The following is a 24,549-nucleotide window of genomic DNA, read 5'->3' as shown; positions in this document are numbered from 1 at the left end:
TTCACAAGTGTTCATTTATTTATTCTAAATTTGACAGTATTATTAATAATAATAATAATAATAATAATAATAATAATGTGCTGGTTGTTTTTCCTGGTGTTTGATGGTTCGGTTTCTGTTGATACTGTTATTTTCTGTTGTATCCAGCCTGTGTATCAGTTCTGTTGTTGAGGGTGTTAGTGTGATGGTGCTGAGGTGTAGTGTTGGTGGGTGTGGTGTACGTGTGTGTACTCCCTTGATTGTGGTTGCAGGGGTCAAGCCATAGCTCCTGGTCCCAGGCCTACTATTACTCTCCCCTTCTTTCTTCCCCGTATCTTTCTCCCTCATTCCCCTCTCCCCCACCTCCTCTAAACTAGGTCAGGTACCGCATTTACTTAAGCCATCCAGCCTGGTCAAGAAGCCATTCCTGCCAGCCTAGTCCACTAGTGCAGTCACAGGTGAGTGGTCCGGTGTTGTCAGACACCACTGGTGTATCTGGGTTGTCAGACACCACTGGTGGTGTACCTGGGTTGTCAGACACCACTGGTGGTGTACCTGGGTTGTCAGACACCACTGGTGGTGTACCTGGGTTGTCAGACACCACTGGTGGTGTACCTGGGTTGTCAGGCACCACTGGTGGTGTACCTGGGTTGTCAGACACCACTGGTGGTGTACATGGGTTGTCAGACACCACTGGTGGTGTACCTGGGTTGTCAGACACCACTGGTGTACCTGGGTTGTCAGACACCACTGGTGGTGTACCTTGGTTGTCAGACACCACTGGTGGTGTACCTGGGTTGTCAGACACCACTGGTGGTGTACCTGGGTTGTCAGACACCACTGGTGGTGTACCTGGGTTGTCAGACACCACTGGTGGTGTACCTGGGTTGTCAGACACCACTGGTGGTGTACCTGGGTTGTCAGACACCACTGGTGGTGTACCTGGGTTGTCAGACACCACTGGTGGTGTACCTGGGTTGTCAGGCACCACTGGTGGTGTACCTGGGTTGTCAGACACCACTGGTGGTGTACCTGGGTTGTCAGGCACCACTGGTGGTGTACCTGGGTTGTCAGACACCACTGGTGGTGTACCTGGGTTGTCAGACACCACTGGTGGTGTACCTGGGTTGTCAGACACCACTGGTGTACCTGGGTTGTCAGACACCACTGGTGGTGTACCTGGGTTGTCAGACACCACTGGTAGTGTACCTGGGTTGTCAGGCACCACTGGTGGTGTACCTGGGTTGTCAGACACCACTGGTGGTGTACCTGGATTGTCAGACACCACTGGTGGTGTACCTGGGTTGTCAGGCACCACTGGTGGTGTACCTGGGTTGTCAGACACCACTGGTGGTGTACCTGGGTTGTCAGGCACCACTGGTGGTGTACCTGGGTTGTCAGACACCACTGCTGGTGTACCTGGGTTGTCAGGCACCACTGGTGGTGTACCTGGGTTGTCAGACACCACTGGTGGTGTACCTGGGAGTGCCTTGATGCCGGTGAAGGGTTCTTGATCCAGGGAATTGGAACTTTCCCTCTCTTCGAATCATACCTGATTACCTTAGATTCCAGGCTTTGTATAACTCTTACGAGTTTAGGTCTTCCCTGTGAATATTTTGACTGACACCTGTCAAGTGTTGCTTGCTACATATGTAGTGTTGTTACGCACCTGTCAAGTGTTGTTTGCCACCTATGTAGTGTTGCTACGCACCTGTCAGCCTGTCAAGTGTTGACACTTCTCCTGCTTGACGTCAAGGCGTCAGAAGTTGTTAATGATCAGCAAAGACATTATTAGTCTAATAATTTACTGTGAGAAATATGGAAGGTGAGCAAGTGTAGTGATTGTTGTTGGTCTTGCTGGCTAGTAGGTGAGGGATGGTGGTAGTTGTGGTGCAGGTTGAACAGGTAGTGGTGGTGGTGGTGCAGGTTGAATAGGTGGTGGTGCAGGCTGAACAGGTAGTGGTGGTGATGGTGCAGGTTGAACAGTTGGTGGTGACGGTGGTGCAGGTTGAACAGGTGGTGGTGGTGCAGGTTGAATAGGTGGTGGTGATGGTGCAGGTTGAACAGGTGGCGGTGGTGGTGCAGGTTGAACAGGTGGTGGTGATGGTGCAGGTTGAACATGAGGTGGTTGTGCAGGTTGAACAGGTGGTGGTGCAGGCTGAACAGGTAGTGGTAGTGCAGGTTGAACAGTTGGTGGTGGTGGTGCAGGTTGAACAGGTGGTGGTGGTGCAGGTTGAGCAGGAGGTGGTTGTGCAGGTTGAACAGGTGGTGGTGGTGCAGGCTGAACAGATGGTGGTGGTGGCGCAGATTGAATAGGTGGTGGTGGTGGCGCAGGTTGAACAAGTGGTGGTGGTGCAGGTTGAACAGATGATGGTGGTGGTGCAGGTTGAACAGGTGGTGGTGGTGAGGGTGGCACAGGTTGAACAGGTGATGGTGGTGGTGCAGGTTGAACAGGTGGTGGTGATGGTGCAGGTTGAACAGGTGGTGGTGATGGTGCAGGTTGAACAGGTGGCGGTGGAAGTTGAACAGGTGGTGGTGATGGTGCAGGTTGAACAGGTGGTGGTGATGGTGCAGGTTGAACAGGTGGTGGTGGGGCAGGTTGAACAGGTGGTGGTGGTGATGGTACAGGATGAACAGGTGGTGGTGGTGGTGATGGTGCAGGCTGAACAGGTGGTGGTGGTGGTGGTGCAGGTTGAACAGGTGGTGGTGATGGTGCAGGTTGAACAGGTGGTGGTGGTGCAGGTTGAACAGGTGGTGGTGCAGGTTGAACAGGTGGTGATGATGCAGGTTGAACAGGTGGTGATGGTGCAGGTTGAACAGGTGGTGATGGTGCAGGTTGAACAGGTGGTGGTGGTGGTGGTGCAGGTTGAATAGGTGGTGGTGATGGTGCAGGTTGAACAGGTGGTGGTGGTGGTGCAGGTTGAACAGGTGGTGGTGATGGTGCAGGTTGATTATGAGGTGGTTGTGCAGGTTGAACAGGTGGTGGTGCAGGCTGAACAGGTAGTGGTAGTGCAGGTTGAACAGTTGGTGGTGGTGGTGCAGGTTGAACAGGAGGTGGTTGTGCAGGTTGAACAGGTGGTGGTGGTGCAGGTTGAACAGGTGGTGGTGGTGGTGCAGGTTGAACAGGTGGCGGTGGTGGTGCAGGTTGAACAGGTGGTGGTGGTGGTGCAGGTTGAACAGGTGGCGGTGGTGGTGCAGGTTGAACAGGTGGTGGTGGTGGTGCAGGTTGAACAGGTGGTGGTGGTGGTGCAGGTTGAACAGGTGGCGGTGGTGGTGCAGGTTGAACAGGTGGCGGTGGTGGTGCAGGTTGAACAGGTGGCGGTGGTGGTGCAGGTTGAACAGGTGGCGGTGGTGGTGCAGGTTGAACAGGTGGCGGTGGTGGTGCAGGTTGAACAGGTGGTGGTGGTGGTGCAGGTTGAACAGGTGGTGGTGGTGGTGCAGGTTGAACAGGTGGCGGTGGTGGTGCAGGTTGAACAGGTGGCGGTGGTGGTGCAGGTTGACCAGGTGGCGGTGTTGGTGCAGGTTGAACAGGTGGCGGTGGTGGTGCAGGTTGAACAGGTGGCGGTGGTGGTGCAGGTTGAACAGGTGGCGGTGGTGGTGCAGGTTGAACAGGTGGTGGTGGTGGTGCAGGTTGAACAGGTGGCGGTGGTGGTGCAGGTTGAACAGGTGGTGGTGGTGGTGGTGCAGGTTGAACAGGTGGCGGTGGTGGTGCAGGTTGAACAGGTGGCGGTGGTGGTGCAGGTTGAACAGGTGGCGGTGGTGGTGCAGGTTGAACAGGTGGCGGTGGTGGTGCAGGTTGAACAGGTGGCGGTGGTGGTGCAGGTTGAACAGGTGGCGGTGGTGGTGCAGGTTGAACAGGTGGCGGTGGTGGTGCAGGTTGAACAGGTGGTGCAGGTTGAACAGGTGGTGGTGGTGGTGCAGGTTGAACAGGTGGCGGTGGTGGTGCAGGTTGAACAGGTGGTGCAGGTTGAACAGGTGGTGGTGGTGGTGCAGGTTGAACAGGTGGTGGTGGTGGTGCAGGTTGAACAGGTGGCGGTGGTGGTGCAGGTTGAACAGGTGGTGCAGGTTGAACAGGTGGTGGTGGTGGTGCAGGTTGAACAGGTGGTGGTGGTGGTGCAGGTTGAACAGGTGGCGGTGGTGGTGCAGGTTGAACAGGTGGTGGTGGTGGTGCAGGTTGAACAGGTGGTGGTGGTGGTGCAGGTTGAACAGGTGGTGGTGGTGGTGCAGGTTGAACAGGCGGTGATGTTGCAGAAACACTCACTATGAACGTGTTTGCTGGGACATCCTCCTCTCATCTGCAACATTGCAAGCTCCTGATGATGTGTTGATTGCGACACGATAGGCCTAGAGCTATCATTCAACTCCCCCCCCCCCGTGATTTTTTTGCATATACATATAAGAATAGGTGGTGATATTACATTGGTCAGGACAGAGTACAGAGACTTGTTGAGGTGTGTGTTAGTAGGGCTGGCAATGACTGCTTGAGGCCAAGACATCTAATATCAATAACTTTGTAATTGAGGCAACAGCCGCGGCGTAACTGGCACACCCAGTAATAACATCTGGCCCTGGCACTCCCCCCCCCCCAGGAAAGGTGCCTGCACCCCGGGGGCTAGCAACCATGCCATGTGGGAATATTACCCTCCTAGATTGAGTATCAGAGGATCGAACCTTCAGTAATCCTGGCTCAGACTGACCCCCTCACGACTTCATCTCTGCGTTTTAAATAATAGTAATACTATTACTATCAAATAATAATAATAATAATAATAATAATAATAATAACAATAAAGCTGACAAGGTAAGCAGACAGTCTGTTTTTTTTTGGGACTGATGACACATTTGGTAAGACTATTGTAAATACAGAGACTATGGAGGTCAGTGTCAGGTTTATTATGGTCAGCTGTCAGCGCTGTATAGCCCTTGTGGTTTAGCGCTTCTTTTTGATTATAATAATAATATGATCGGCTTCACATCTACCAAGTTTAAATTTTTGTAAGGTATCGAAAACTTTAAAAAACAAAAATAGATTGTCTCTAAAACTCTTGCTTAAATTATTTGCCGTCTGTTGTGTGTGTGATTTTTTTTTTTTTGCTCTGTTTCTGCTGTCTGTTGTGTTAGTTACCGTTTGTCAGAGGCACTTGCTGACAGACACCTGGCCTGTGTTTTGTGAGAAAATACTGTTACCGTTGTCTGTTATGTGATATATATATATATATATATATATATATATATATATATATATATATATATATATATATATATATATATATATATATATATATATTTATATATATATATATATATATTAGGTGGTAATTCATATTTTTGTAATGTATATGGTTGGTTTCTGGTTTCTAAATCTAAATCTAAACTCGTCGGGAATTTCACGCAATAAGCAGGTTATATGTCTGCTATGATCCAGCTCCTGGCCCACACACCCCAATGTATGCAAAAACAAGTACGGGGGAAGTTGAATGATAGCTCTAGGTCTTTCGTCTTGCAATCAACACATCAGAAAGGAGGAGGAGGTCCAAGCAAGCAGATACGATCACAGTGATGATGAATATCGTATTCATGATGAATATTGATGATCGATGAGGTCACTTTACCTGTGTACACCCCAGGACATTCACTGAAAAAAAAGTTGACTAACAACTAGGTACCTACATACTGCTAGGTGAACAGTTACAGCAGGTGTTAGCATTTCCCCCAGAAGACACTCAGTGTGTGAGGCGAGAACGTTGCCAACAACACCTGTATATACAACACCAACAGAAGGTGAACTGTGTTTTTCCTTGCAGAATCTTGAGCTGGTTGGATCATCATACGAGAGGTGTGTAGGGTGAGGCAGGATGCTCCGTCCCAACCTGGTCATCACTCAGTCCTTTGCGAGGCTGTTGGCAGTCTTCCTGCTAGGGGGGAACATCGACCAGGATAATTATGATGACTCTGCTCTCCTTCTGCCTCAGTACGACTTCATTGTTGGTCAGTATGCCAAAGCAACAACAATAATAATATACAGACCACAGCTGACATCAGTGACAAACTATATAGAAAGTCCCTTGTTATGCAGAGCTTTTCTGGCTGCTTAGGTTATTCTTGTCCCCAGGATGCGACCCACACCAGTCCACTAACACTCAGGTACCTACTTACTGCTAGGTGAAGAGGGGCAGCAGGTGTAAGGAAACACCCCCAATGTTTTCCATCCGTACCGGGGATCGAACCACGGACTTTAATGTTAGGTAAAACGACAGATGCAACTTTAAAATGTTACACAAGTTATATCTGTGTCCAGTTAGATAACATGTAAGAGTTGCCCCATCTTGACCCTCGCATTAAACTCTGAATATAATGTGACCTATTTCTCCAGTAGTTAGTTTAATATGTTTATTATGCACCCCATACCCATCCTGTGGGCGGTAGTCAAAAGATTACAGAGGTACATAATTGGTCCAGGGACTGGACTCCAAAGTTTTGATAGCTGAGCAAGTTACAGAGGTAATGAACTCACAAATTACAAAGGTAATGAACTCCAGGTAGGTCTGGTCACAATCATGACAAGTTACAAAGGTATTTACAGATTACAGAGGTACGTAATGGATCCAGGGACTGGGCCCCAAAGTTGTGATGGCTGAACTAGGTACAAGGTAATGAACTCACAAGTTACAAAGGTAATGAACTCACAAGTTACAAAGGTAATGAATACTGTAAGAATGGTTACTTACGTTTATACATGGCAACAATCATGAACAAATTATAGTGTAATGAGCAATGGGGGTTACATTTTGACCTCGTTCTTCAGTAAGGGGTTACATCTTGACCTCGTTCTTCAGTAGGGAGTTACATCTTGACCTCGTTCTTCAGTAAGGGGTTACATCTTGACCTCGTTCTTCAGTAGGGGGTTACAGCTTGACCTTGTTTTCCAGTGGGTTCAGGGTCAGCCGGGAGTACCGTGGCGGCGAGGCTGGCGGAGGTGAGTCACTGGCGGGTGCTAGTCTTGGAGTCAGGGGGGCCGCCGCCTCCTGAATCTCTGATCCCCGGGGTAAATGCCTTCCTCGAGCAGAGTGAGGCAGACTGGAACTACTTCACAGTGCCCCAGAAACACGGCCTATTCAACTACAACAACAATGTAAGTATTGGCTTGAAAATGTGTTAATATCTTAATCTTATTTTAATAACAACAAGTTGATGAGTCAGACACATGTGCAACACCTGACTGTCTTTGCTCTTCAACATGTGTCTTATTTATCAGTGTATTGTTCACGACGCTGATTTACCAGTGAATTACAATAAACATTCGTATTACAAACTGGAACTAACCTCTCACTCTTCTGTTTAGTACATTAAAAAAATGCATGTAAGCTCCTCCCTTTGATCTATCTGTATTTGTTATATAAACTGGAATATGGACTGCAAAAATGGTTTTCCATAACTTCCAGAATATATTTTCTTATCGCTGTTGGTAGTAATGTATAAAATCCATCTTAGTGGATGTTACAAAAAACGCGATTCTAAAAGCTTAGAGATCTCCAGTGAATACTAGTAAGGACTGCCCTTCTAGCATCCAGCCTGTTACTGGGTTTTCGTAACAAGTAGTCAGTATCCTTGTCCAATTATCCATTAAAATTCAGTATGGTTCAATAGTGCTTTAGGATTATAACTGGTAGGCTACTAACTAGAGAAATTAAAATTTAATAAATTTATTAAGTAGTAAGTTGTCTAGAGGTATATTATCAAATTAAATTAATTACAGCAATCAAAATAAAATCAATCTCTCGAGTTCAATATTATTGTGCTGAAAGCACATATCACATTTATAATTCTTAAGTACCGTCTGGTACATAAACATTTAATAAGATATTACAAATATGTACAAGTAAGTGTGTGTATGCGTGTAAGTGCTCTTAAGTAGTTAGCTGTGTCTCAAGACTCGAATAAGACTTAAACAAGTGACTGACAAAGTCCTCAAATAAACTAACTTCTTGACCGACTGGCAACCCGAACAGTCTGCTTGAACAACAAAGAATGCTAAGCCCAATAGCAATGCAATATCAAGCGACTGCGACACAGAATCAGGAACTGGGAAATATAACGACAGTAAGTAGGGACCATCAGCAGATCCTCCACAAAAGTTACAAAACTCCCATAATACTGAATCTACGTTCAGCATAGGAAAAACTGTGACTGTGACAATACACAGGAACCAGTACAAAATTAGGTCAGAAGCTATAGCTCGGGACCTGAGATGTTCAGAGTGTCCATGTGACACACAACCTCAGTACAACGTCGAAAATCACAAAGTCTATACAATGTTCTGTGAACAAAGTTCTACAGAACTAACAAGAATAATGAGACAGACAATCTGTCCAACCAGCAAGCGAGTCTCGAGCAGACTGACTACTTCACGAGAGGTGAGGACACCCCCCCCTCGATCACGTGATAGCTACGTGGGCAGCACAGCTCAGAAGCCGGCAGTATAACGAGCGACAAGCGATAATTACAGTAGTTTGACAATCAAGACTAACTGAGCACATATTATGTACATCCTAACAACATAAGCTAAATAACAATATAACAGTCAAATAATAATATAAAGTCATACATTTACGATTTAGCTATTATCGCAAATATAAGCAATATAAAATTAAATGAAAAGGTAATATACATTATATATACATAATAATCATTGTAACCCATTCAGGGGTTGCAACACCCCCCCCAACACGACAGAGGGTCGCACTAGGAGTTGTATTAATGTCTTTCACATTATTTCTGATTACTCATATCAATACAATTATCAATATAAATATTAATGAGTCTCTCTTGTGCCAAGCACCTCTACAATTTCACAGCGTCCGTCACTAGGATATGTCCCTAGTACTAGGGCAGTACACAGTATCGTATCTCTTCATACTCGTGGTTATGTACATCAGTGTAGAGACTGGATAGCGCTGACAAGGAGGGCACGTTGAGGCTCGATCATAGTAGAGGAGACTGCATTCCACTCTTAAGTAGTGGTTGTGGAATGCGAGGCAGTATGAACATCTGAGTATGAAACAGCTTAAGGTGTGTAGTGAGGGGGGGGGGTCTGCGACAGGACAGTGTTGCGTCACGCAGTACATCACCCGCACCACACTACTCACTCAACACTCAGCTTGTCTCCTCCTCACACAACATTACTGTGAATATATAAATATAATAATTAGACATGACATGAGTATATATAGTTAATATGGGCTGGAGGGATTAAGTTACTTTACTGTATTTGACATAGCAAGTAACAAAAGGTATTTGGGCATAAAATTACGTTAATTTAATGTAACTGATAATTATTAAGGACGAGACAGAGCGTCAGCAATTACATTACAATGACCACTTATGTGTTTTATACTAATAGAATAAGGTTGGATTCTGAGGGCCCACCTCATGATCCTAGCATTTTTACTTTTCATGGTATTAATATAAGTGAGTGGATTGTGGTCTGAAAAAACGTTAATTTTAAATGGGGAAGTGCCCAAATACACGTCAAAATGTTCCAAGGGCACCACAAGAGCTAGAGCCTCTTTCTCAATAGTGGCATAATTTTTCTGGTGTCATTTAAGCTTAGATGAATAGTAACATATAGGATGGAGAATGTCAGTGGATGTTGACTGTTGGAGCAGCACAGCGCCCACTGCATAACAACTCGCATCTATATGTAAAAAGATGGAAAGATTGAAATTAGGATTCAACACTGGAGCAGAGGAAAGCAGATGCTTCAACCTTTTGAACAAATCTGAACAATCACTAGTCCAGGTGAACTGAACTTTGCTACTAGAGCTCATAGTGAGAGGTGTAGGTGGAGGTGTGCGCGCTGGCTTGCCTGTCACTTGACACACGTGGCAACGTTGCACATGATCAGCTACTGTTTCCTTCATCTTTGGCCAAGTAAAATGTTTTGCCAGTTTACCGAGTGTCTTCTTGACACCCAAATGTCCTCCTATGGGACTATTGTGAGCAAAATCAATGGCTTGTTCACGAAATGTAACTGGTAACACTACGAGATGCTTGACTGTGGTGGAAACACTATCAGCTGACAACTTACATGTGTTTTTCTCCATCAGTACACCATTACTATAATAGTAACAATTATCGAGATCCTTTGCTTCACTCTCAGTAACTGCTATATCTCTCAGTCTTTCCAGTGACTGATCAACAAACTGATCCTTGATTAAATCATCATGAGTTAGAAATTTAACGTCAGTTGTGTCCTGACTAGGTTGATGACCGGGGGGAGTCAGTGTTAATGATCCTGGGCGCAGAGCGTCACTAAACAACATATTCAACCCCAAATCATTGTCATCAACTAACTCAACAGGAGACAAGGATGGTTGTTGTATCTTTGACATAGCTCTAGTAATTGCGCTGAGAGGAAATAAAATAGGTTTCTCTCTACAAGCTTCAATGGCATAATTATCGTCAGTGTTATTATCAATCACAAGTGGTTCTTTACATATACCAGCATGAAGGATATCGTTCCCTATCAACAAGTCCACTGACCTGATGGGAAATACACCACTGGATATACCCACTGAAATATAACCAGTATAATAGCTTGTTTCAATATAAACTTTGTGCAGAGGCACTTTTATAACAGCCCCTCCATAGGCTTCTAACAATACATCTATCTTACAATAGGTATCGTCAGTTATGGGCAGTACATCTTCTCTTAATAACGTGAGATAACTGCCAGTATCTCTGAAAGAAATTATTTCAGTTAGATGTGATTCGTCAAATCCTACTTTATCTCTCGAAAAGTAAGGACTCATCGCTGAACGAATCTTTTCGTCAGATACACTTTCTGACGCTAGTCATCTATCCTGAGTAACATTATCTAAAACAGTAGGATAAGAGGAATTGCTAGGATTTTGGTGCCTTTGTTGCTCGGAAGAGGATACGACTTGAGTGGGGGCGCCAGCCGCACGACTGCTTCTCGTATATCTTTCTAATTTATAGCAATACTCTCTAGCATGTCCTTTTCTGTTACAATAGGTACATTTAACTTTCTTCTTCTCGATACCAGATTTCTGTCTAGCCACAGAGACAGATTCAGGATTTTGAGTTTTCCTGGTAAAGGTACGAGAAGTTACAGTAGCAGGTACATCAGGCCGGCAATGAGCAGCTGATTTAGGTTGCCAACTTCTAGGACAATTTTTAGTTACCTTGTTTCTCTGTGTTTTAGTACGTACAAGTTTGTGAGAAATCTCATAATTGTCTGCTAATGCTGCAGTTTCCAGAATATCCGAGGTAGTATGATCGATCAGATATTCTTGTATGTCAGCGGACATACAGTTGTTAAACTCTTCATGTAGTAACAACTGAACTAGACTGTCGTAGTTGTTACACTTAGCAGCTCTAGACCATCTCTCAAATGCAACTTTTTTCTCACGAGCAAACTCTACACAAGTTTGATCTTGTCGTCGTTGTAACGTACGAAATGCTCTTTGATAACTTACAGGTAACAAGTTATACGTCTCTAGAATTGTTTGTTTGACAGCATCATAACTAATGTACTTGGCAAATGGCAAAGCTGCAGTACAAGTTTGAGCTCTTCCCGTCAAAGCAGTATGAAGCAATGTTGCCCTGGGCTTACGTGGCCAGTTCATAGCACATGCCTGGTTCTCAAACACATCAAAATATGTGTCTAAGTCACTTTCAAAAAACTTAGGAACCATAGATGCAGCTTTCTGCACATTAAATGTGTCCTGTGATATATCAGTCTGTTGTCTTCCCAGACGAACATTTTCTCTTTGGAAATCTTCTTCGTTCAATCTCCTCTGTGCCTCAATTTGTGCAGTCTGCAACATAATGAGGCGTTCCAACCTCTCAAACTGTTCCTGAGAGATAGGACCAGTGGGTAATGGAGGAGTAGGGAAATTAACATGGTCTGGACGGTCCTTAGGTCGGACACTTGGTCCAGCCGTCTCTAGAGAGTCTAGATCTGGTCTAGGATAAGTAGATACAGGTGTATCATACACTGTACTAGTATTAGGCTGTGTCATACTAACAGCTATACTCTGTACTATAGTGTCAGTGAAGGAAGGAGTGAGCGAGAACTGAACTACACTAGGCTCAGACACTAGGCTCACTTCTGCTCTAGTTGCTCTTTCTTCATCAAATAGAGTCATACTTCCTAATTGTGACACTAGGCTTTCTGAATCAGAATCAGAATCAGACATCTCTGTATGAGCAGGAAACAAAATATCTTTAATTAATGCTCTGACAGTTTCAGCTGTGTAATTCCTGTTATACGTCACACCGAGATATTTGGCTACTTGCCAACACGTCTGAAGTTTTAATGTACTTAACTCAGACAAAGTCAGAGTATCAATTAACTGTTTCACTTTGGCATACATCACATAAATAATTGTACTACGAGAGAGTGATTATGGGAAACTATAATCTTAATAGGAATTTTAGTGTTGGTTGTCTTAGAGCTAGAGCTCATAAACAGTATTTCCATCTCCTTGGATCAAGAGACTCAGTCATGTACATACATCCACCTGGTATGTTGTACAAGACTAAACTCAAAGTCTTCAGATTAGGAAAGTACTCAAAGTGTTTGATCATAGAAGTACTAGTATGTCAAACTGGACAATTTCTCCAACACCTTGGATCAAGAGCCTCCCGGACAGGCCCCCATTTGTTACAAAAAACGCGATTCTAAAAGCTTAGAGATCTCCAGTGAATACTAGTAAGGACTGCCCTTCTAGCATCCAGCCTGTTACTGGGTTTTCGTAACAAGTAGTCAGTATCCTTGTCCAATTATCCATTAAAATTCAGTATGGTTCAATAGTGCTTTAGGATTATAACTGGTAGGCTACTAACTAGAGAAATTAAAATTTAATAAATTTATTAAGTAGTAAGTTGTCTAGAGGTATATTATCAAATTAAATTAATTACAGCAATCAAAATAAAATCAATCTCTCGAGTTCAATATTATTGTGCTGAAAGCACATATCACATTTATAATTCTTAAGTACCGTCTGGTACATAAACATTTAATAAGATATTACAAATATGTACAAGTAAGTGTGTGTATGCGTGTAAGTGCTCTTAAGTAGTTAGCTGTGTCTCAAGACTCGAATAAGACTTAAACAAGTGACTGACAAAGTCCTCAAATAAACTAACTTCTTGACCGACTGGCAACCCGAACAGTCTGCTTGAACAACAAAGAATGCTAAGCCCAATAGCAATGCAATATCAAGCGACTGCGACACAGAATCAGGAACTGGGAAATAATATAACGACACTAAGTAGGGACCATCAGCAGATCCTCCACAAAAGTTACAAAACTCCCATAATACTGAATCTACGTTCAGCATAGGAAAAACTGTGACTGTGACAATACACAGGAACCAGTACAAAATTAGGTCAGAAGCTATAGCTCGGGACCTGAGATGTTCAGAGTGTCCATGTGACACACAACCTCAGTACAACGTCGAAAATCACAAAGTCTATACAATGTTCTGTGAACAAAGTTCTACAGAACTAACAAGAATAATGAGACAGACAATCTGTCCAACTAGCAAGCGAGTCTAGAGCAGACTGACTACTTCACGAGAGGTGAGGACACCCCCCCCCCTCGATCACGTGATAGCTACGTGGGCAGCACAGCTCAGAAGCCGGCAGTATAACGAGCGACAAGCGATAATTACAGTAGTTTGACAATCAAGACTAACTGAGCACATATGTACATCCTAACAACATAAGCTAAATAACAATATAACAGTCAAATAATAATATAAAGTCATACATTTACGATTTAGCTATTATCGCAAATATAAGCAATATAAAATTAAATGAAAAGGTAATATACATTATATATACATAATCATTGTAACCCATTCAGGGGTTGCAACAGTGGAGTGGACTGATAGATCGTGTCTGCCGCAGGGGCTCCCAACTTGCGGCCCGAGGGCCGCAGGTGGCCCTTCTAGGAAAAGAATGCGGCCCTCATATAAAATTATGAATTCACTTTTATGTAAGTTCCACACTGCAGTGTCAACAAAACCGTGCAGACCTCGTCACACATTTGACTATCATATGTGGCCCAACCTAGGAAGGTTGAGGGCCACTGTTCTACTTCATCAACAGTATGCCAGCTGCCGGGGCACCATTTGTACAAGACCTCCAGACCCGGGCAGGGACAGTTCCCGGGAACCTACTACTACTACTAGTATGCCATCATTAATATCAGGTGACACAACTCGTCTACGAGACTGTAAACTTTGTGTGCCTTCCTGACAGATCACGGAACAAGTGGGATTTGAACCCATGGCGGTTGAGTCCTGGAGCTCACAGTCCACTGCGTTAACCACTCAACCAACTGGTTCTAATAAGATTCATCCAACTGGATATATTTCTACACACCTGAGGGAGATGTATAAAAATATACCCAGTTGGGTGAATTTTGTTAGTCAACTGGTCGAGTGGTCAGCACACTGGCCTATTACGATTTCGTAATAACAGGCGCAAAACAGCGCCACTGAAAACGGAACTTTGCGCAACTATGTTACACGGAGTGTAGTCTTATCTTGTACAATGTTGCAATAAAGGATTTATTTGCCTTCTTCCACCATCTCTTGGCATATTGCCATCGTCGGCACCTAGTGCAGTGTTTCTCTTTATCTCATGTTATACCCAACGTTGTGAGGTTAGGGTAGGTAAGGTTCGTCAGAAAACAGGAAAGGTGTTTCCTGACGCGGGCCTTAATCAATATGGTGACCCACAGCTGGAGCTTTTGGTCATCTGACCGACCTTCCACTTGCTTACCCCCTCCACCCCTTTAAAAATTAAGGTTATAATTATAAGCACTAATGCAACTTATTAATGTTGTGATGCAGGCGTGTCCCTACCCCCTGGGTCATGTGGTGGGTGGGTCATCCAGCATCAACTGGATGATGTATGTGAGAGGCAACCGTCGTGACTACGACAACTGGCAGGCGCTTGGCAACCCTGGCTGGGACTACAACACTGTCCTACGCTACTTCAAGAAGGCAGAGAACTACAGAGGAACACGTAACAAGAACACAGGTAAGGAGGTAGAACACCACAGAGGAACACTTAACAGAACACAAGCAGGCAGTAGCCCACCCTCTCGTAGTCACCAAACTATATCATTATCGTTTTGTTTGTGTAGAAGCGCTAAAACCGAAAGGTAATTTAATCCACGGAGGAAGAGTAGATTTAGTGCCCTGAATTAAGAGCCCTTCACCTGAGGGCACCTCCGCTAAAGGCTGTAATAGTTGAGTATCTCACACACACACACACACACACACACACACACACACACACACACACACACACACACACACACACACACACACACACACACACACACACACACACACATCGATAGAACAGGCCTAGTGTCTAATCGACATGTGCCTAAGACAAAATGGTAAGTAAGTAACACACGTACGGCTTCCAGACACTATAATCACGGTGTTCCAAAATTATCGACCCAATTTCAACGATAGTTGAACTCAAATCGGGTCCATTTTTTGTTCGTAATTCGCCGGTACCGTCCCAGTTCGGGTCTTGTCCAGGCGGTGACCCGACCTTGGCTCCCTGTCTTGGGAGTGTCTTGAGACCTATGCTTCCCATGGGAGGAGGTACAAGTACCTCCTCATCTTCCGGGACCAACTGTCCCCAGGCCTTCCATTTTCTTACACCCTGCATATTAACATTCCTATCTTTACAAACAATTAAGATCTTTCTTTAGTTATGTAAGATTTTTCTGGTCTTTATTTTAAAACTCCTACACTGTTACTGAGTTAGTATTTATTTTCTCCCTTTACACATTTTTCTCAATGTGGTATTTATCATATCTGGCGACACTAAGTTCAATAATATTATTATATGTTGGTTTCCTTCCTTGTTTTCACGTCTGTCTTTAAATCTTGAAGTAAAATTCTTATTCTGCTTTACAGATGATTTTTTTTTTGGTCTCGTCCGATAAGTTATACATTGTTGCCTTTCCGATTACATTCATATATTGTTGTCTTCCCGATAACAGTCATATATTGTTGTCTTCCCGATAACAGTCATATATTGTTGTCTTCCCGATAACAGTCATATATTGTTGTCTTCCCGATAACAGTCATATATTGTTGTCTTCCCGATAACAGTCATATATTGTTGTCTTCCCGATAACAGTCATATATTGTTGTCTTCCCGATAACAGTCATATATTGTTGTCTTCCCGATAACAGTCATATATTGTTGTCTTCCCGATAACAGTCATATATTGGGAAAAACACAAATGCTGTGTAATGTGATTATTGATAACGTTTCGCTCACACAGTGGACTTTATCAAGTCACAAACAGATCTACCTGGAGTGTCAGGCTGGATTTGAGACGGACCTGTGAAGGACCGTCGATGTTGACCTGCATACGGCCGGCACTAACAGCCTGAATAATCAAGCTATGATCTCTGTACCAAGAAAGATGTTTTATTTTTCATAGTCACCCCAGGTCACGTACCGGCCGCGGGGGGGCGTTGACCCCCCAGACCGCCTCCTCCAGATATACCCCTCATCTCAATACCACTCTACCATCCCTCCCTCCCACCCCTAATATATATATATATATATATATATATATATATATATATATATATATATATATATATATATATATATATATATATATATATATATATATATATGTGTGTGTGTGTGTGTGTTAATAAGTCAAAATGACTTATTAACATTGGGATCCTTGTCGATAGACTTTAAACAATTAACCAATCTTGTCGACCCCTGTACCCATGCATCTCCCTGTACCCATGCATCTCCCTGTACCCATGCATCTCTCTGTACCCATGCATCTCCCTGTACCCATGCATCTCCCTGTACCCATGCATCTCCCTGTACCCATGCATCTCTCTGTACCCATGCATCTCCCTGTACCCATGCATCTCCCTGTACCCATGCATCTCCCTGTACCCATGCATCTCACTGTACCCATGCATCTCCCTGTACCCATGCATCTCTCTGTACCCATGCATCTCCCTGTACCCATGCATCTCCCTGTACCCATGCATCTCTCTGTACATTGGGATCCTTGTCGATAGACTTTAAACAATTAACCAATCTTATCGACCCCTGTACCCATGCATCTCCCTGTACCCATGCATCTCCCTGTACCCATGCATCTCCCTGTACCCATGCATCTCTCTGTACCCATGCATCTCCCTGTACCCATGCATCTCCCTGTACCCATGCATCTCCCTGTACCCATGCATCTCACTGTACCCATGCATCTCCCTGTACCCATGCATCTCTCTGTACCCATGCATCTCCCTGTACCCATGCATCTCCCTGTACCCATGCATCTCTCTGTACTCATGTATCTCCCTGTACCCATGCATCTCCCTGTACCCATGCATCTCCCTGTACCCATGCATCTCCCTGTACCCATGCATCTCCCCGTACCCATGCATCTCCCTGTACCCATGCATCTCCCTGTACCCATGCAACTCCCTGTACCCATGCATCTCCCTGTACTCATGTATCTCCCTGTACCCATGCATCTCCCTGTACCCATGCATCTCCCTGTACCCATGCATCTCCCTGTACCCATGCATCTCCCTGTACCCATGCATCTCCCTGTACCCATGCATCTCCCTGTACCCATGCATCTCCCTGTACCCATGCATCTCCCTGTACCCATGCATCTCCCTGTACCCATGCATCTCCCTGTACCCATGCATCTCCCTGTACCCATGCATCTCCCTGTACCCATGCATCTCCCTGTACCCATGCATCTCCCTGTACCCATGCATCTCCCTGTACCCATGCATCTCCCTGTACTCATGTATCTCCCTGTACCCATGCATCTCCCTGTACCCATGCATCTCCCTGTACCCATGCATCTCCCTGTACCCATGCATCTCCCTGTACCCATGCATCTCCCTGTACCCATGCATCTCCCTGTACCCATGCATCTCCCTGTACCCATGCATCTCCCTGTACCCATGCATCTCCCTGTACCCATGCATCTCCCTGTACCCATGCATCTCCCTGTACCCATGCATCTCCCTGTACCCATGCATCTCCCTGTACTCATGTATCTCCCTGGACCCATGCATCTCCCTGTACCCATGTATCTCCCTGTACCCATGCATCTCCCTGAACCCATGTATCTCCCTGTACCCATGGACCCATGCATCTCCCTGTACCCATGTATCTCCCTGTACCCATGCATCTCCCTGTACCCATGTATCTCCCTGTACCCATGCATCTCCCTGTACCCATGTATCTCCCTGTACCCATGCATCTCCCTGTACCCATGCATCTCCCTGTACCCATGTATCTCCCTGTACCCATGCATCTCCCTGTACCCATGTATCTCCCTGTACCCATGCATCTCCCTGTACCCATGCATCTCCCTGTACCCATGTATCTCCCTGTACCCATGCATCTCCCTGTACCCATGCATCTCCCTGTACCCATGCATCTCCCTGTACCCATGCATCTCCCTGTACCCATATATCTCCCTGTACCCATGCATCTCCCTGTACCCATGCATCTCCATGTACCCATGTATCTCCCTGTACCCATGCATCTCCCTGTACCCATGTATCTCCCTGTACCCATGCATCTCCCTGTACCCATGTATCTCCCTGTACCCATGCATCTCTCTGTACCCATGCATCTCCCTGTACCCATGCATCTCCCTGTACCCATGCATCTCCCTGTACCCATGTATCTACCTGTACCCATGCATCTCCCTGTACCCATGCATCTCCCTGTACCCATGTATCTCCCTGTACCCATGCATCTCCCTGTACCCATGCATCTCCCTGTACCCATGCATCTCCCTGTACCCATGTATCTCCCTGTACCCATGCATCTCCCTGTACCCATGCATCTCCCTGTACCCATGCATCTCCCTGTACCCATGCATCTCTCTGTACCCATGCATCTCCTTGTACCCATGCATCTCCCTGTACCCATGCATCTCCCTGTACCCATGCATCTCCCTGTACCCATGTATCTCCCTGTACCCATACATCTCCCTATACCCATGCATCTCCCTGTACTCATGTATCTCCCTGTACCCATGCATCTCCCTGTACCCATGTATCTCCCTGTACCCATGCATCTCCCTGTACCCATGCATCTCCCTGTACCCATGTATCTCCCTGTACCCATGCATCTCTCTGTACCCATGTATCTCCCTGTACCCATGCATCTCCCTGTACCCATGTATCTCCCTGTACCCATGCATCTCCCTGTACCCATGCATCTCCCTGTACCCATGCATCTCCCTGTACCCATGCATCTCCCTGTACCCATGCATCTCCCTGTACCCATGTATCTCCCTGTACCCATGCATCTCCCTGTACCCATGCATCTCCCTGTACCCTTGCATCTCCATGTACCCATGCATCTCCCTGTACCCATGCATCTCCCTGTACCCATGCATCTCCCTGTACCCATGCATCTCCCTGTACCCATGCATCTCCCTGTACCCATGTATCTCCCTGTACCCATGCATCTCCCTGTACCCATGCATCTCCCTGTACCCATGCATCTCCCTGTACCCATGCATCTCTCTGTACCCATGCATCTCCTTGTACCCATGCATCTCCCTGTACCCAGGCATCTCTCCCTGTACCCATGCATCTCCCTGTACCCATGCATCTCCCTGTACCTCTCTGTACCCATGCATCTCCCTGTACCCATGCATCTCTCTGTACCCATGCATCTCCCTGTACCCATGCATCTCCTGTACCCATGCATCTCCCTGTACCCATGCATCTCCCTGTACCCATGCATCTCCCTGTACCCATGTCTCCCTGTACCCATGCATCTCCCTGTACCTATGCATCTCTCTGTACCCATGCATCTCCCTGTACCCATGCATCTCCCTGTACCCATGCATCTCTCTGTACCCATGCATACCCATGCATCTCCCTGTACCCATGCATCTCCCTGTACCCATGCATCTCCCTGTACCCATGCATCTCCCTGTACCCATGCATCTCCCTGTACCCATGCATCTCCCTGTACCCATGCATCTCTCTGTACCCATGCATCTCCCTGTACCCATGCATCTCCCTGTACCCATGCATCTCTCTGTACCCATGCATCTCCCTGTACCCATGCATCTCCCTGTACCCATGCATCTCCCTGTACCCATGCATCTCCCTGTACCCATGTACCCATGCATCTCTGTACCCATGCATCTCCCTGTACCCATGCATCTCCCTGTACCCATGCATCTCCCTGTACCCATGCATCTCCCTGTACCCATGCATCTCCCTGTACCATGCATCTCCCTGTACCCATGCATCTCTCTGTACCCATGCATCTCCCTGTACCCATGCATCTCCCTGTACCCATGCATCTCCCTGTACCCATGCATCTCCCTGTACCCATGCATCTCCTGTACCCATGCATCTCCCTGTACCCATGCATCTCTCCCCATGCATCTCTCTGTACCCATGCATCTCTCTGTACCCATGCATCTCCCTGTACCCATGCATCTCCCTGTACCCATGCATCTCCCTGTACCCATGCATCTCTCTGTACCCATGCATCTCCCTGTACCCATGCATCTCTCTGTACCCATGCATCTCCCTGTACCCATGCATCTCTCTGTACCCATGCATCTCTCTGTACCCATGCATCTCCCTGTACCCATGCATCTCCCTGTACCCATGCATCTCCCTGTACCCATGCATCTCCCTGTACCCATGCATCTCTCTGTACCCATGCATCTCCCTGTACCCATGCATCTCCCGGTACCCATGCATCTCTCTGTACCCATGCATCTCTCTGTACCCATGCATCTCCCTGTACCCATGCATCTCTCTGTACCCATGCATCTCCATGTACCTATGCATCTCCCTGTACCCATGTATCTCCATGTACCCATGCATCTCCCTGTACCCATGCATCTCTCTGTACCCATGCATCTCTCTGTACCCATGCATCTCTCTGTACCCATGCATCTCCCTGTACCCATGCATCTCCCTGTACCCATGCATCTCTCTGTACCCATGCATCTCCCTGTACCCATGCATCTCCCTGTACCCATGCATCTCTCTGTACCCATGCATCTCCCTGTACCCATGCATCTCTCTGTACCCATGCATCTCTCTGTACCCATGCATCTCCCTGTACCCATGCATCTCCCTGTACCCATGCATCTCCCTGTACCCATGCATCTCTCTGTACCCATGCATCTCCCTGTACCCATGCATCTCCCTGTACCCATGCATCTCTCTGTACCCATGCATCTCCCTGTACCCATGCATCTCTCTGTACCCATGCATCTCCCTGTACCCATGCATCTCTCTGTACCCATGCATCTCTCTGTACCCATGCATCTCCCTGTACCCATGCATCTCTCTGTACCCATGCATCTCCCTGTACCCATGCATCTCCATGTACCTATGTATCTCCCTATACCCATGCATCTCCCTGTACCCATGCATCTCCCTGTACCCATGCATCTCTCTGTACCCATGCATCTCCCTGTACCCATGCATCTCTCTGTACCCATGCATCTCTCTGTACCCATGCATCTCTCTGTACCCATGCATCTCCCTGTACCCATGCATCTCCCTGTACCCATGCATCTCTCTGTAACCATGCATCTCCATGTACCCATGCATCTCTCTGTACCCATGCATCTCGCTGTACCCATGCATCTCCCTGTACCCATGCATCTCTCTGTACCCATGCATCTCCCTGTACCCATGCATCTCTCTGTACCCATGCATCTCCCTGTACCCATGCATCTCCATGTACCTATGTATCTCCCTATACCCATGCATCTCCCTGTACCCATGCATCTCCCTGTACCCATGCATCTCCCTGTACCCATGCATCTCCCTGTACCCATGCATCTCCCTGTACCCATGCATCTCACTGTACACATGTCTCTCTGTACTCATGCATCTCCCTGTACCCATGCATCTCCCTGTACCCATGCATCTCTCTGTACCATGCATCTCCCTGTACCCATGCATCTCCCTGTACCCATGCATCTCCCTGTACCCATGCATCTCCCTGTACCCATGCATCTCTCTGTACCCATGCATCTCCCTGTACCCATGCATCTCCCTGTACCCATGCATCTCGCTGTACCCATGCATCTCCCTGTACCCATGCATCTCCCTGTACCCATGCATCTCCCTGTACCCATGCATCTCTCTGTACCCATGCATCTCCCTGTACCCATGCATCTCTCTGTACCCATGCATCTCCCTGTACCCATGCATCTCCCTGTACCCATGCATCTCCCTGTACCCATGCATCTCCCTGTACCCATGCATCTCCCTGTACCCATGCATCTCCCTGTACCCATGCATCTCCCTGTACCCATGTATCTCTCTGTACCCATGCATCTCTCTGTACCCATGCATCTCCCTGTACCCATGCATCTCTCTGTACCCATGCATCTCCCTGTACCCATGCATCTCCCTGTACCCATGCATCTCCCTGTACCCATCCATCTCCCTGTACCCATGCATCTCCCTGTACCCATGCATCTCCCTGTACCCATGCATCTCCCTGTACCCATGTATCTCTCTGTTCCCATACATCTCTCTGTACCCATGCATCTCCCTGTACCCATGCATCTCTCTGTACCCATGCATCTCCCTGTACCCATGCATCTCCCTGTACCCATGCATCTCCCTGTACCCATGCATCTCCCTGTACCCATGCATCTCCCTGTACCCATGCATCTCTCTGTACCCATGCATCTCTCTGTACCCATGCATCTCCCTGTACCCATGCATCTCCATGTACCCATGCATCTCCATGTACCCATGCATCTCCATGTATCTATGCATCTCCCTGTACCCATGCATCTCCCTGTACCCATGCATCTCCCTGTACCCATGCATCTCTCTGTACCCATGCATCTCCCTGTACCCATGCATCTCCCTGTACCCATGCATCTCTCTGTACCCATGCATCTCCATGTACCCATGCATCTCTCTGTACCCATGCATGTCCATGTACCCATGCATCTCTCTGTACCCATGCATCTCCCTGTACCCATGCATCTCCCTGTACCCATGCATCTCCCTGTATCCATGCATCTCCCTGTACCCATGCATCTCCCTTTACCCATGCATCTCTCTGTACCCATGCATCTCCCTGTACCCATGTATCTCCCTGTACCCATGTATCTCTCTGTACCCATGCATCTCCATGTACCCATGCATCTCTCTGTACCCATGCATGTCCATGTACCCATGCATCTCTCTGTACCCATGCATCTCTTTGTACCCATGTATCTCCCTTTACCCATGCATCTCTCTGTACCCATGCATCTCTCTGTACCCATGCATCTCTCTGTACCCATGCATCTCCCTGTACCCATGCATCTCTCTGTACCCATGCATCTCTCTGTACGCATGTATCTCCCTGTACCCATGCATCTCCATGTACACATGCATCTCCCTGTACCCATGCATCTCTCTGTACCCATGCATCTCTCTGTACCCATGCATCTCCCTGTACCCATGCATCTCCCTGTACCCATGCATCTCTCTGTACCCATGCATCTCCCTGTACCCATGCATCTCCCTGTACCCATGCATCTCCCTGTACCCATGCATCTCTCTGTACCCATGCATCTCCCTGTACCCATGCATCTCTCTGTACCCATGCATCTCTCTGTACCCATGCATCTCGCTGTACCCATGCATCTCTCTGTACCCATGCATCTCTCTGTACCCATGCATCTCCCTGTACCCATGCATCTCCCTGTACCCATGCATCTCTCTGTACCCATGCATCTCCCTGTACCCATGCATCTCTCTGTACCCATGCATCTCCCTGTACCCATGCATCTCTCTGTACCCATGCATCTCCCTGTACCCATGCATCTCCTTGTACCCATGCATCTCCCTGTACCCATGCATCTCCCTGTACCCATGCATCTCTCTGTACCCACGCATCTCCCTGTACCCATGCATCTCTCTGTACCCATGCATATCCCTGTACCCATGCATCTCCATGTACCCATGCATCTCTCTGTACCCATGCATCTCTCTGTACCCATGCATCTCCCTGTACCCATGCATCTCTCTGTACCCATGCATCTCCCTGTACCCATGCATCTCCCTGTACCCATGCATCTCTCTGTACCCATGCATCTCCCTGTACCCATGCATCTCCCTGTACCCATGCATCTCCCTGTACCCATGCATCTCTCTGTACCCATGCATCTCCCTGTACCCATGCATCTCTCTGTACCCATGCATCTCCATGTACCCATGCATCTCCCTGTACCCATGCATCTCTCTGTACCCATGCATCTCCCTGTACCCATGCATCTCTCTGTACCCATGCATCTCCCTGTACCCATGCATCTCTCTGTACCCATGCATCTCTGTACCCATGCATGTCCATGTACCCATGCATCTCTCTGTACCCATGCATGTCCATGTACCCATGCATCTCTCTGTACCCATGCATCTCCCTGTACCCATGCATCTCTCTGTACCCATGCATCTCCCTGTACCCATGCATCTCTCTGTACCCATGCAT

General features: G+C 46.9%; 1 protein-coding gene across 1 annotated transcript in view; it reads left to right on the top strand.

Annotated features, from left to right (window-relative positions):
* The first annotated feature begins 316 nt into the window (after positions 1-316).
* Positions 317-24,549, top strand: part of LOC138854145 (glucose dehydrogenase [FAD, quinone]-like) — a 77,705-nt gene continuing 53,472 nt past the window's right edge. Inside the window, exons 1-4 of the mRNA XM_070095496.1 lie at positions 317-437; positions 5,784-5,967; positions 6,909-7,111; positions 14,868-15,057. Of these exons, the coding sequence (XP_069951597.1) occupies positions 5,835-5,967; positions 6,909-7,111; positions 14,868-15,057 (526 nt within the window). The 5' untranslated portion in view covers positions 317-437; positions 5,784-5,834. The remainder of the gene's footprint in view (positions 438-5,783; positions 5,968-6,908; positions 7,112-14,867; positions 15,058-24,549) is intronic.

Source organism: Cherax quadricarinatus, chromosome 50 (assembly GCF_038502225.1).
Source record: "Cherax quadricarinatus isolate ZL_2023a chromosome 50, ASM3850222v1, whole genome shotgun sequence".
NCBI classification, from domain to species: Eukaryota; Metazoa; Arthropoda; class Malacostraca; order Decapoda; family Parastacidae; genus Cherax; species Cherax quadricarinatus.
This window is presented reverse-complemented; position numbering and strand designations above follow the sequence as displayed.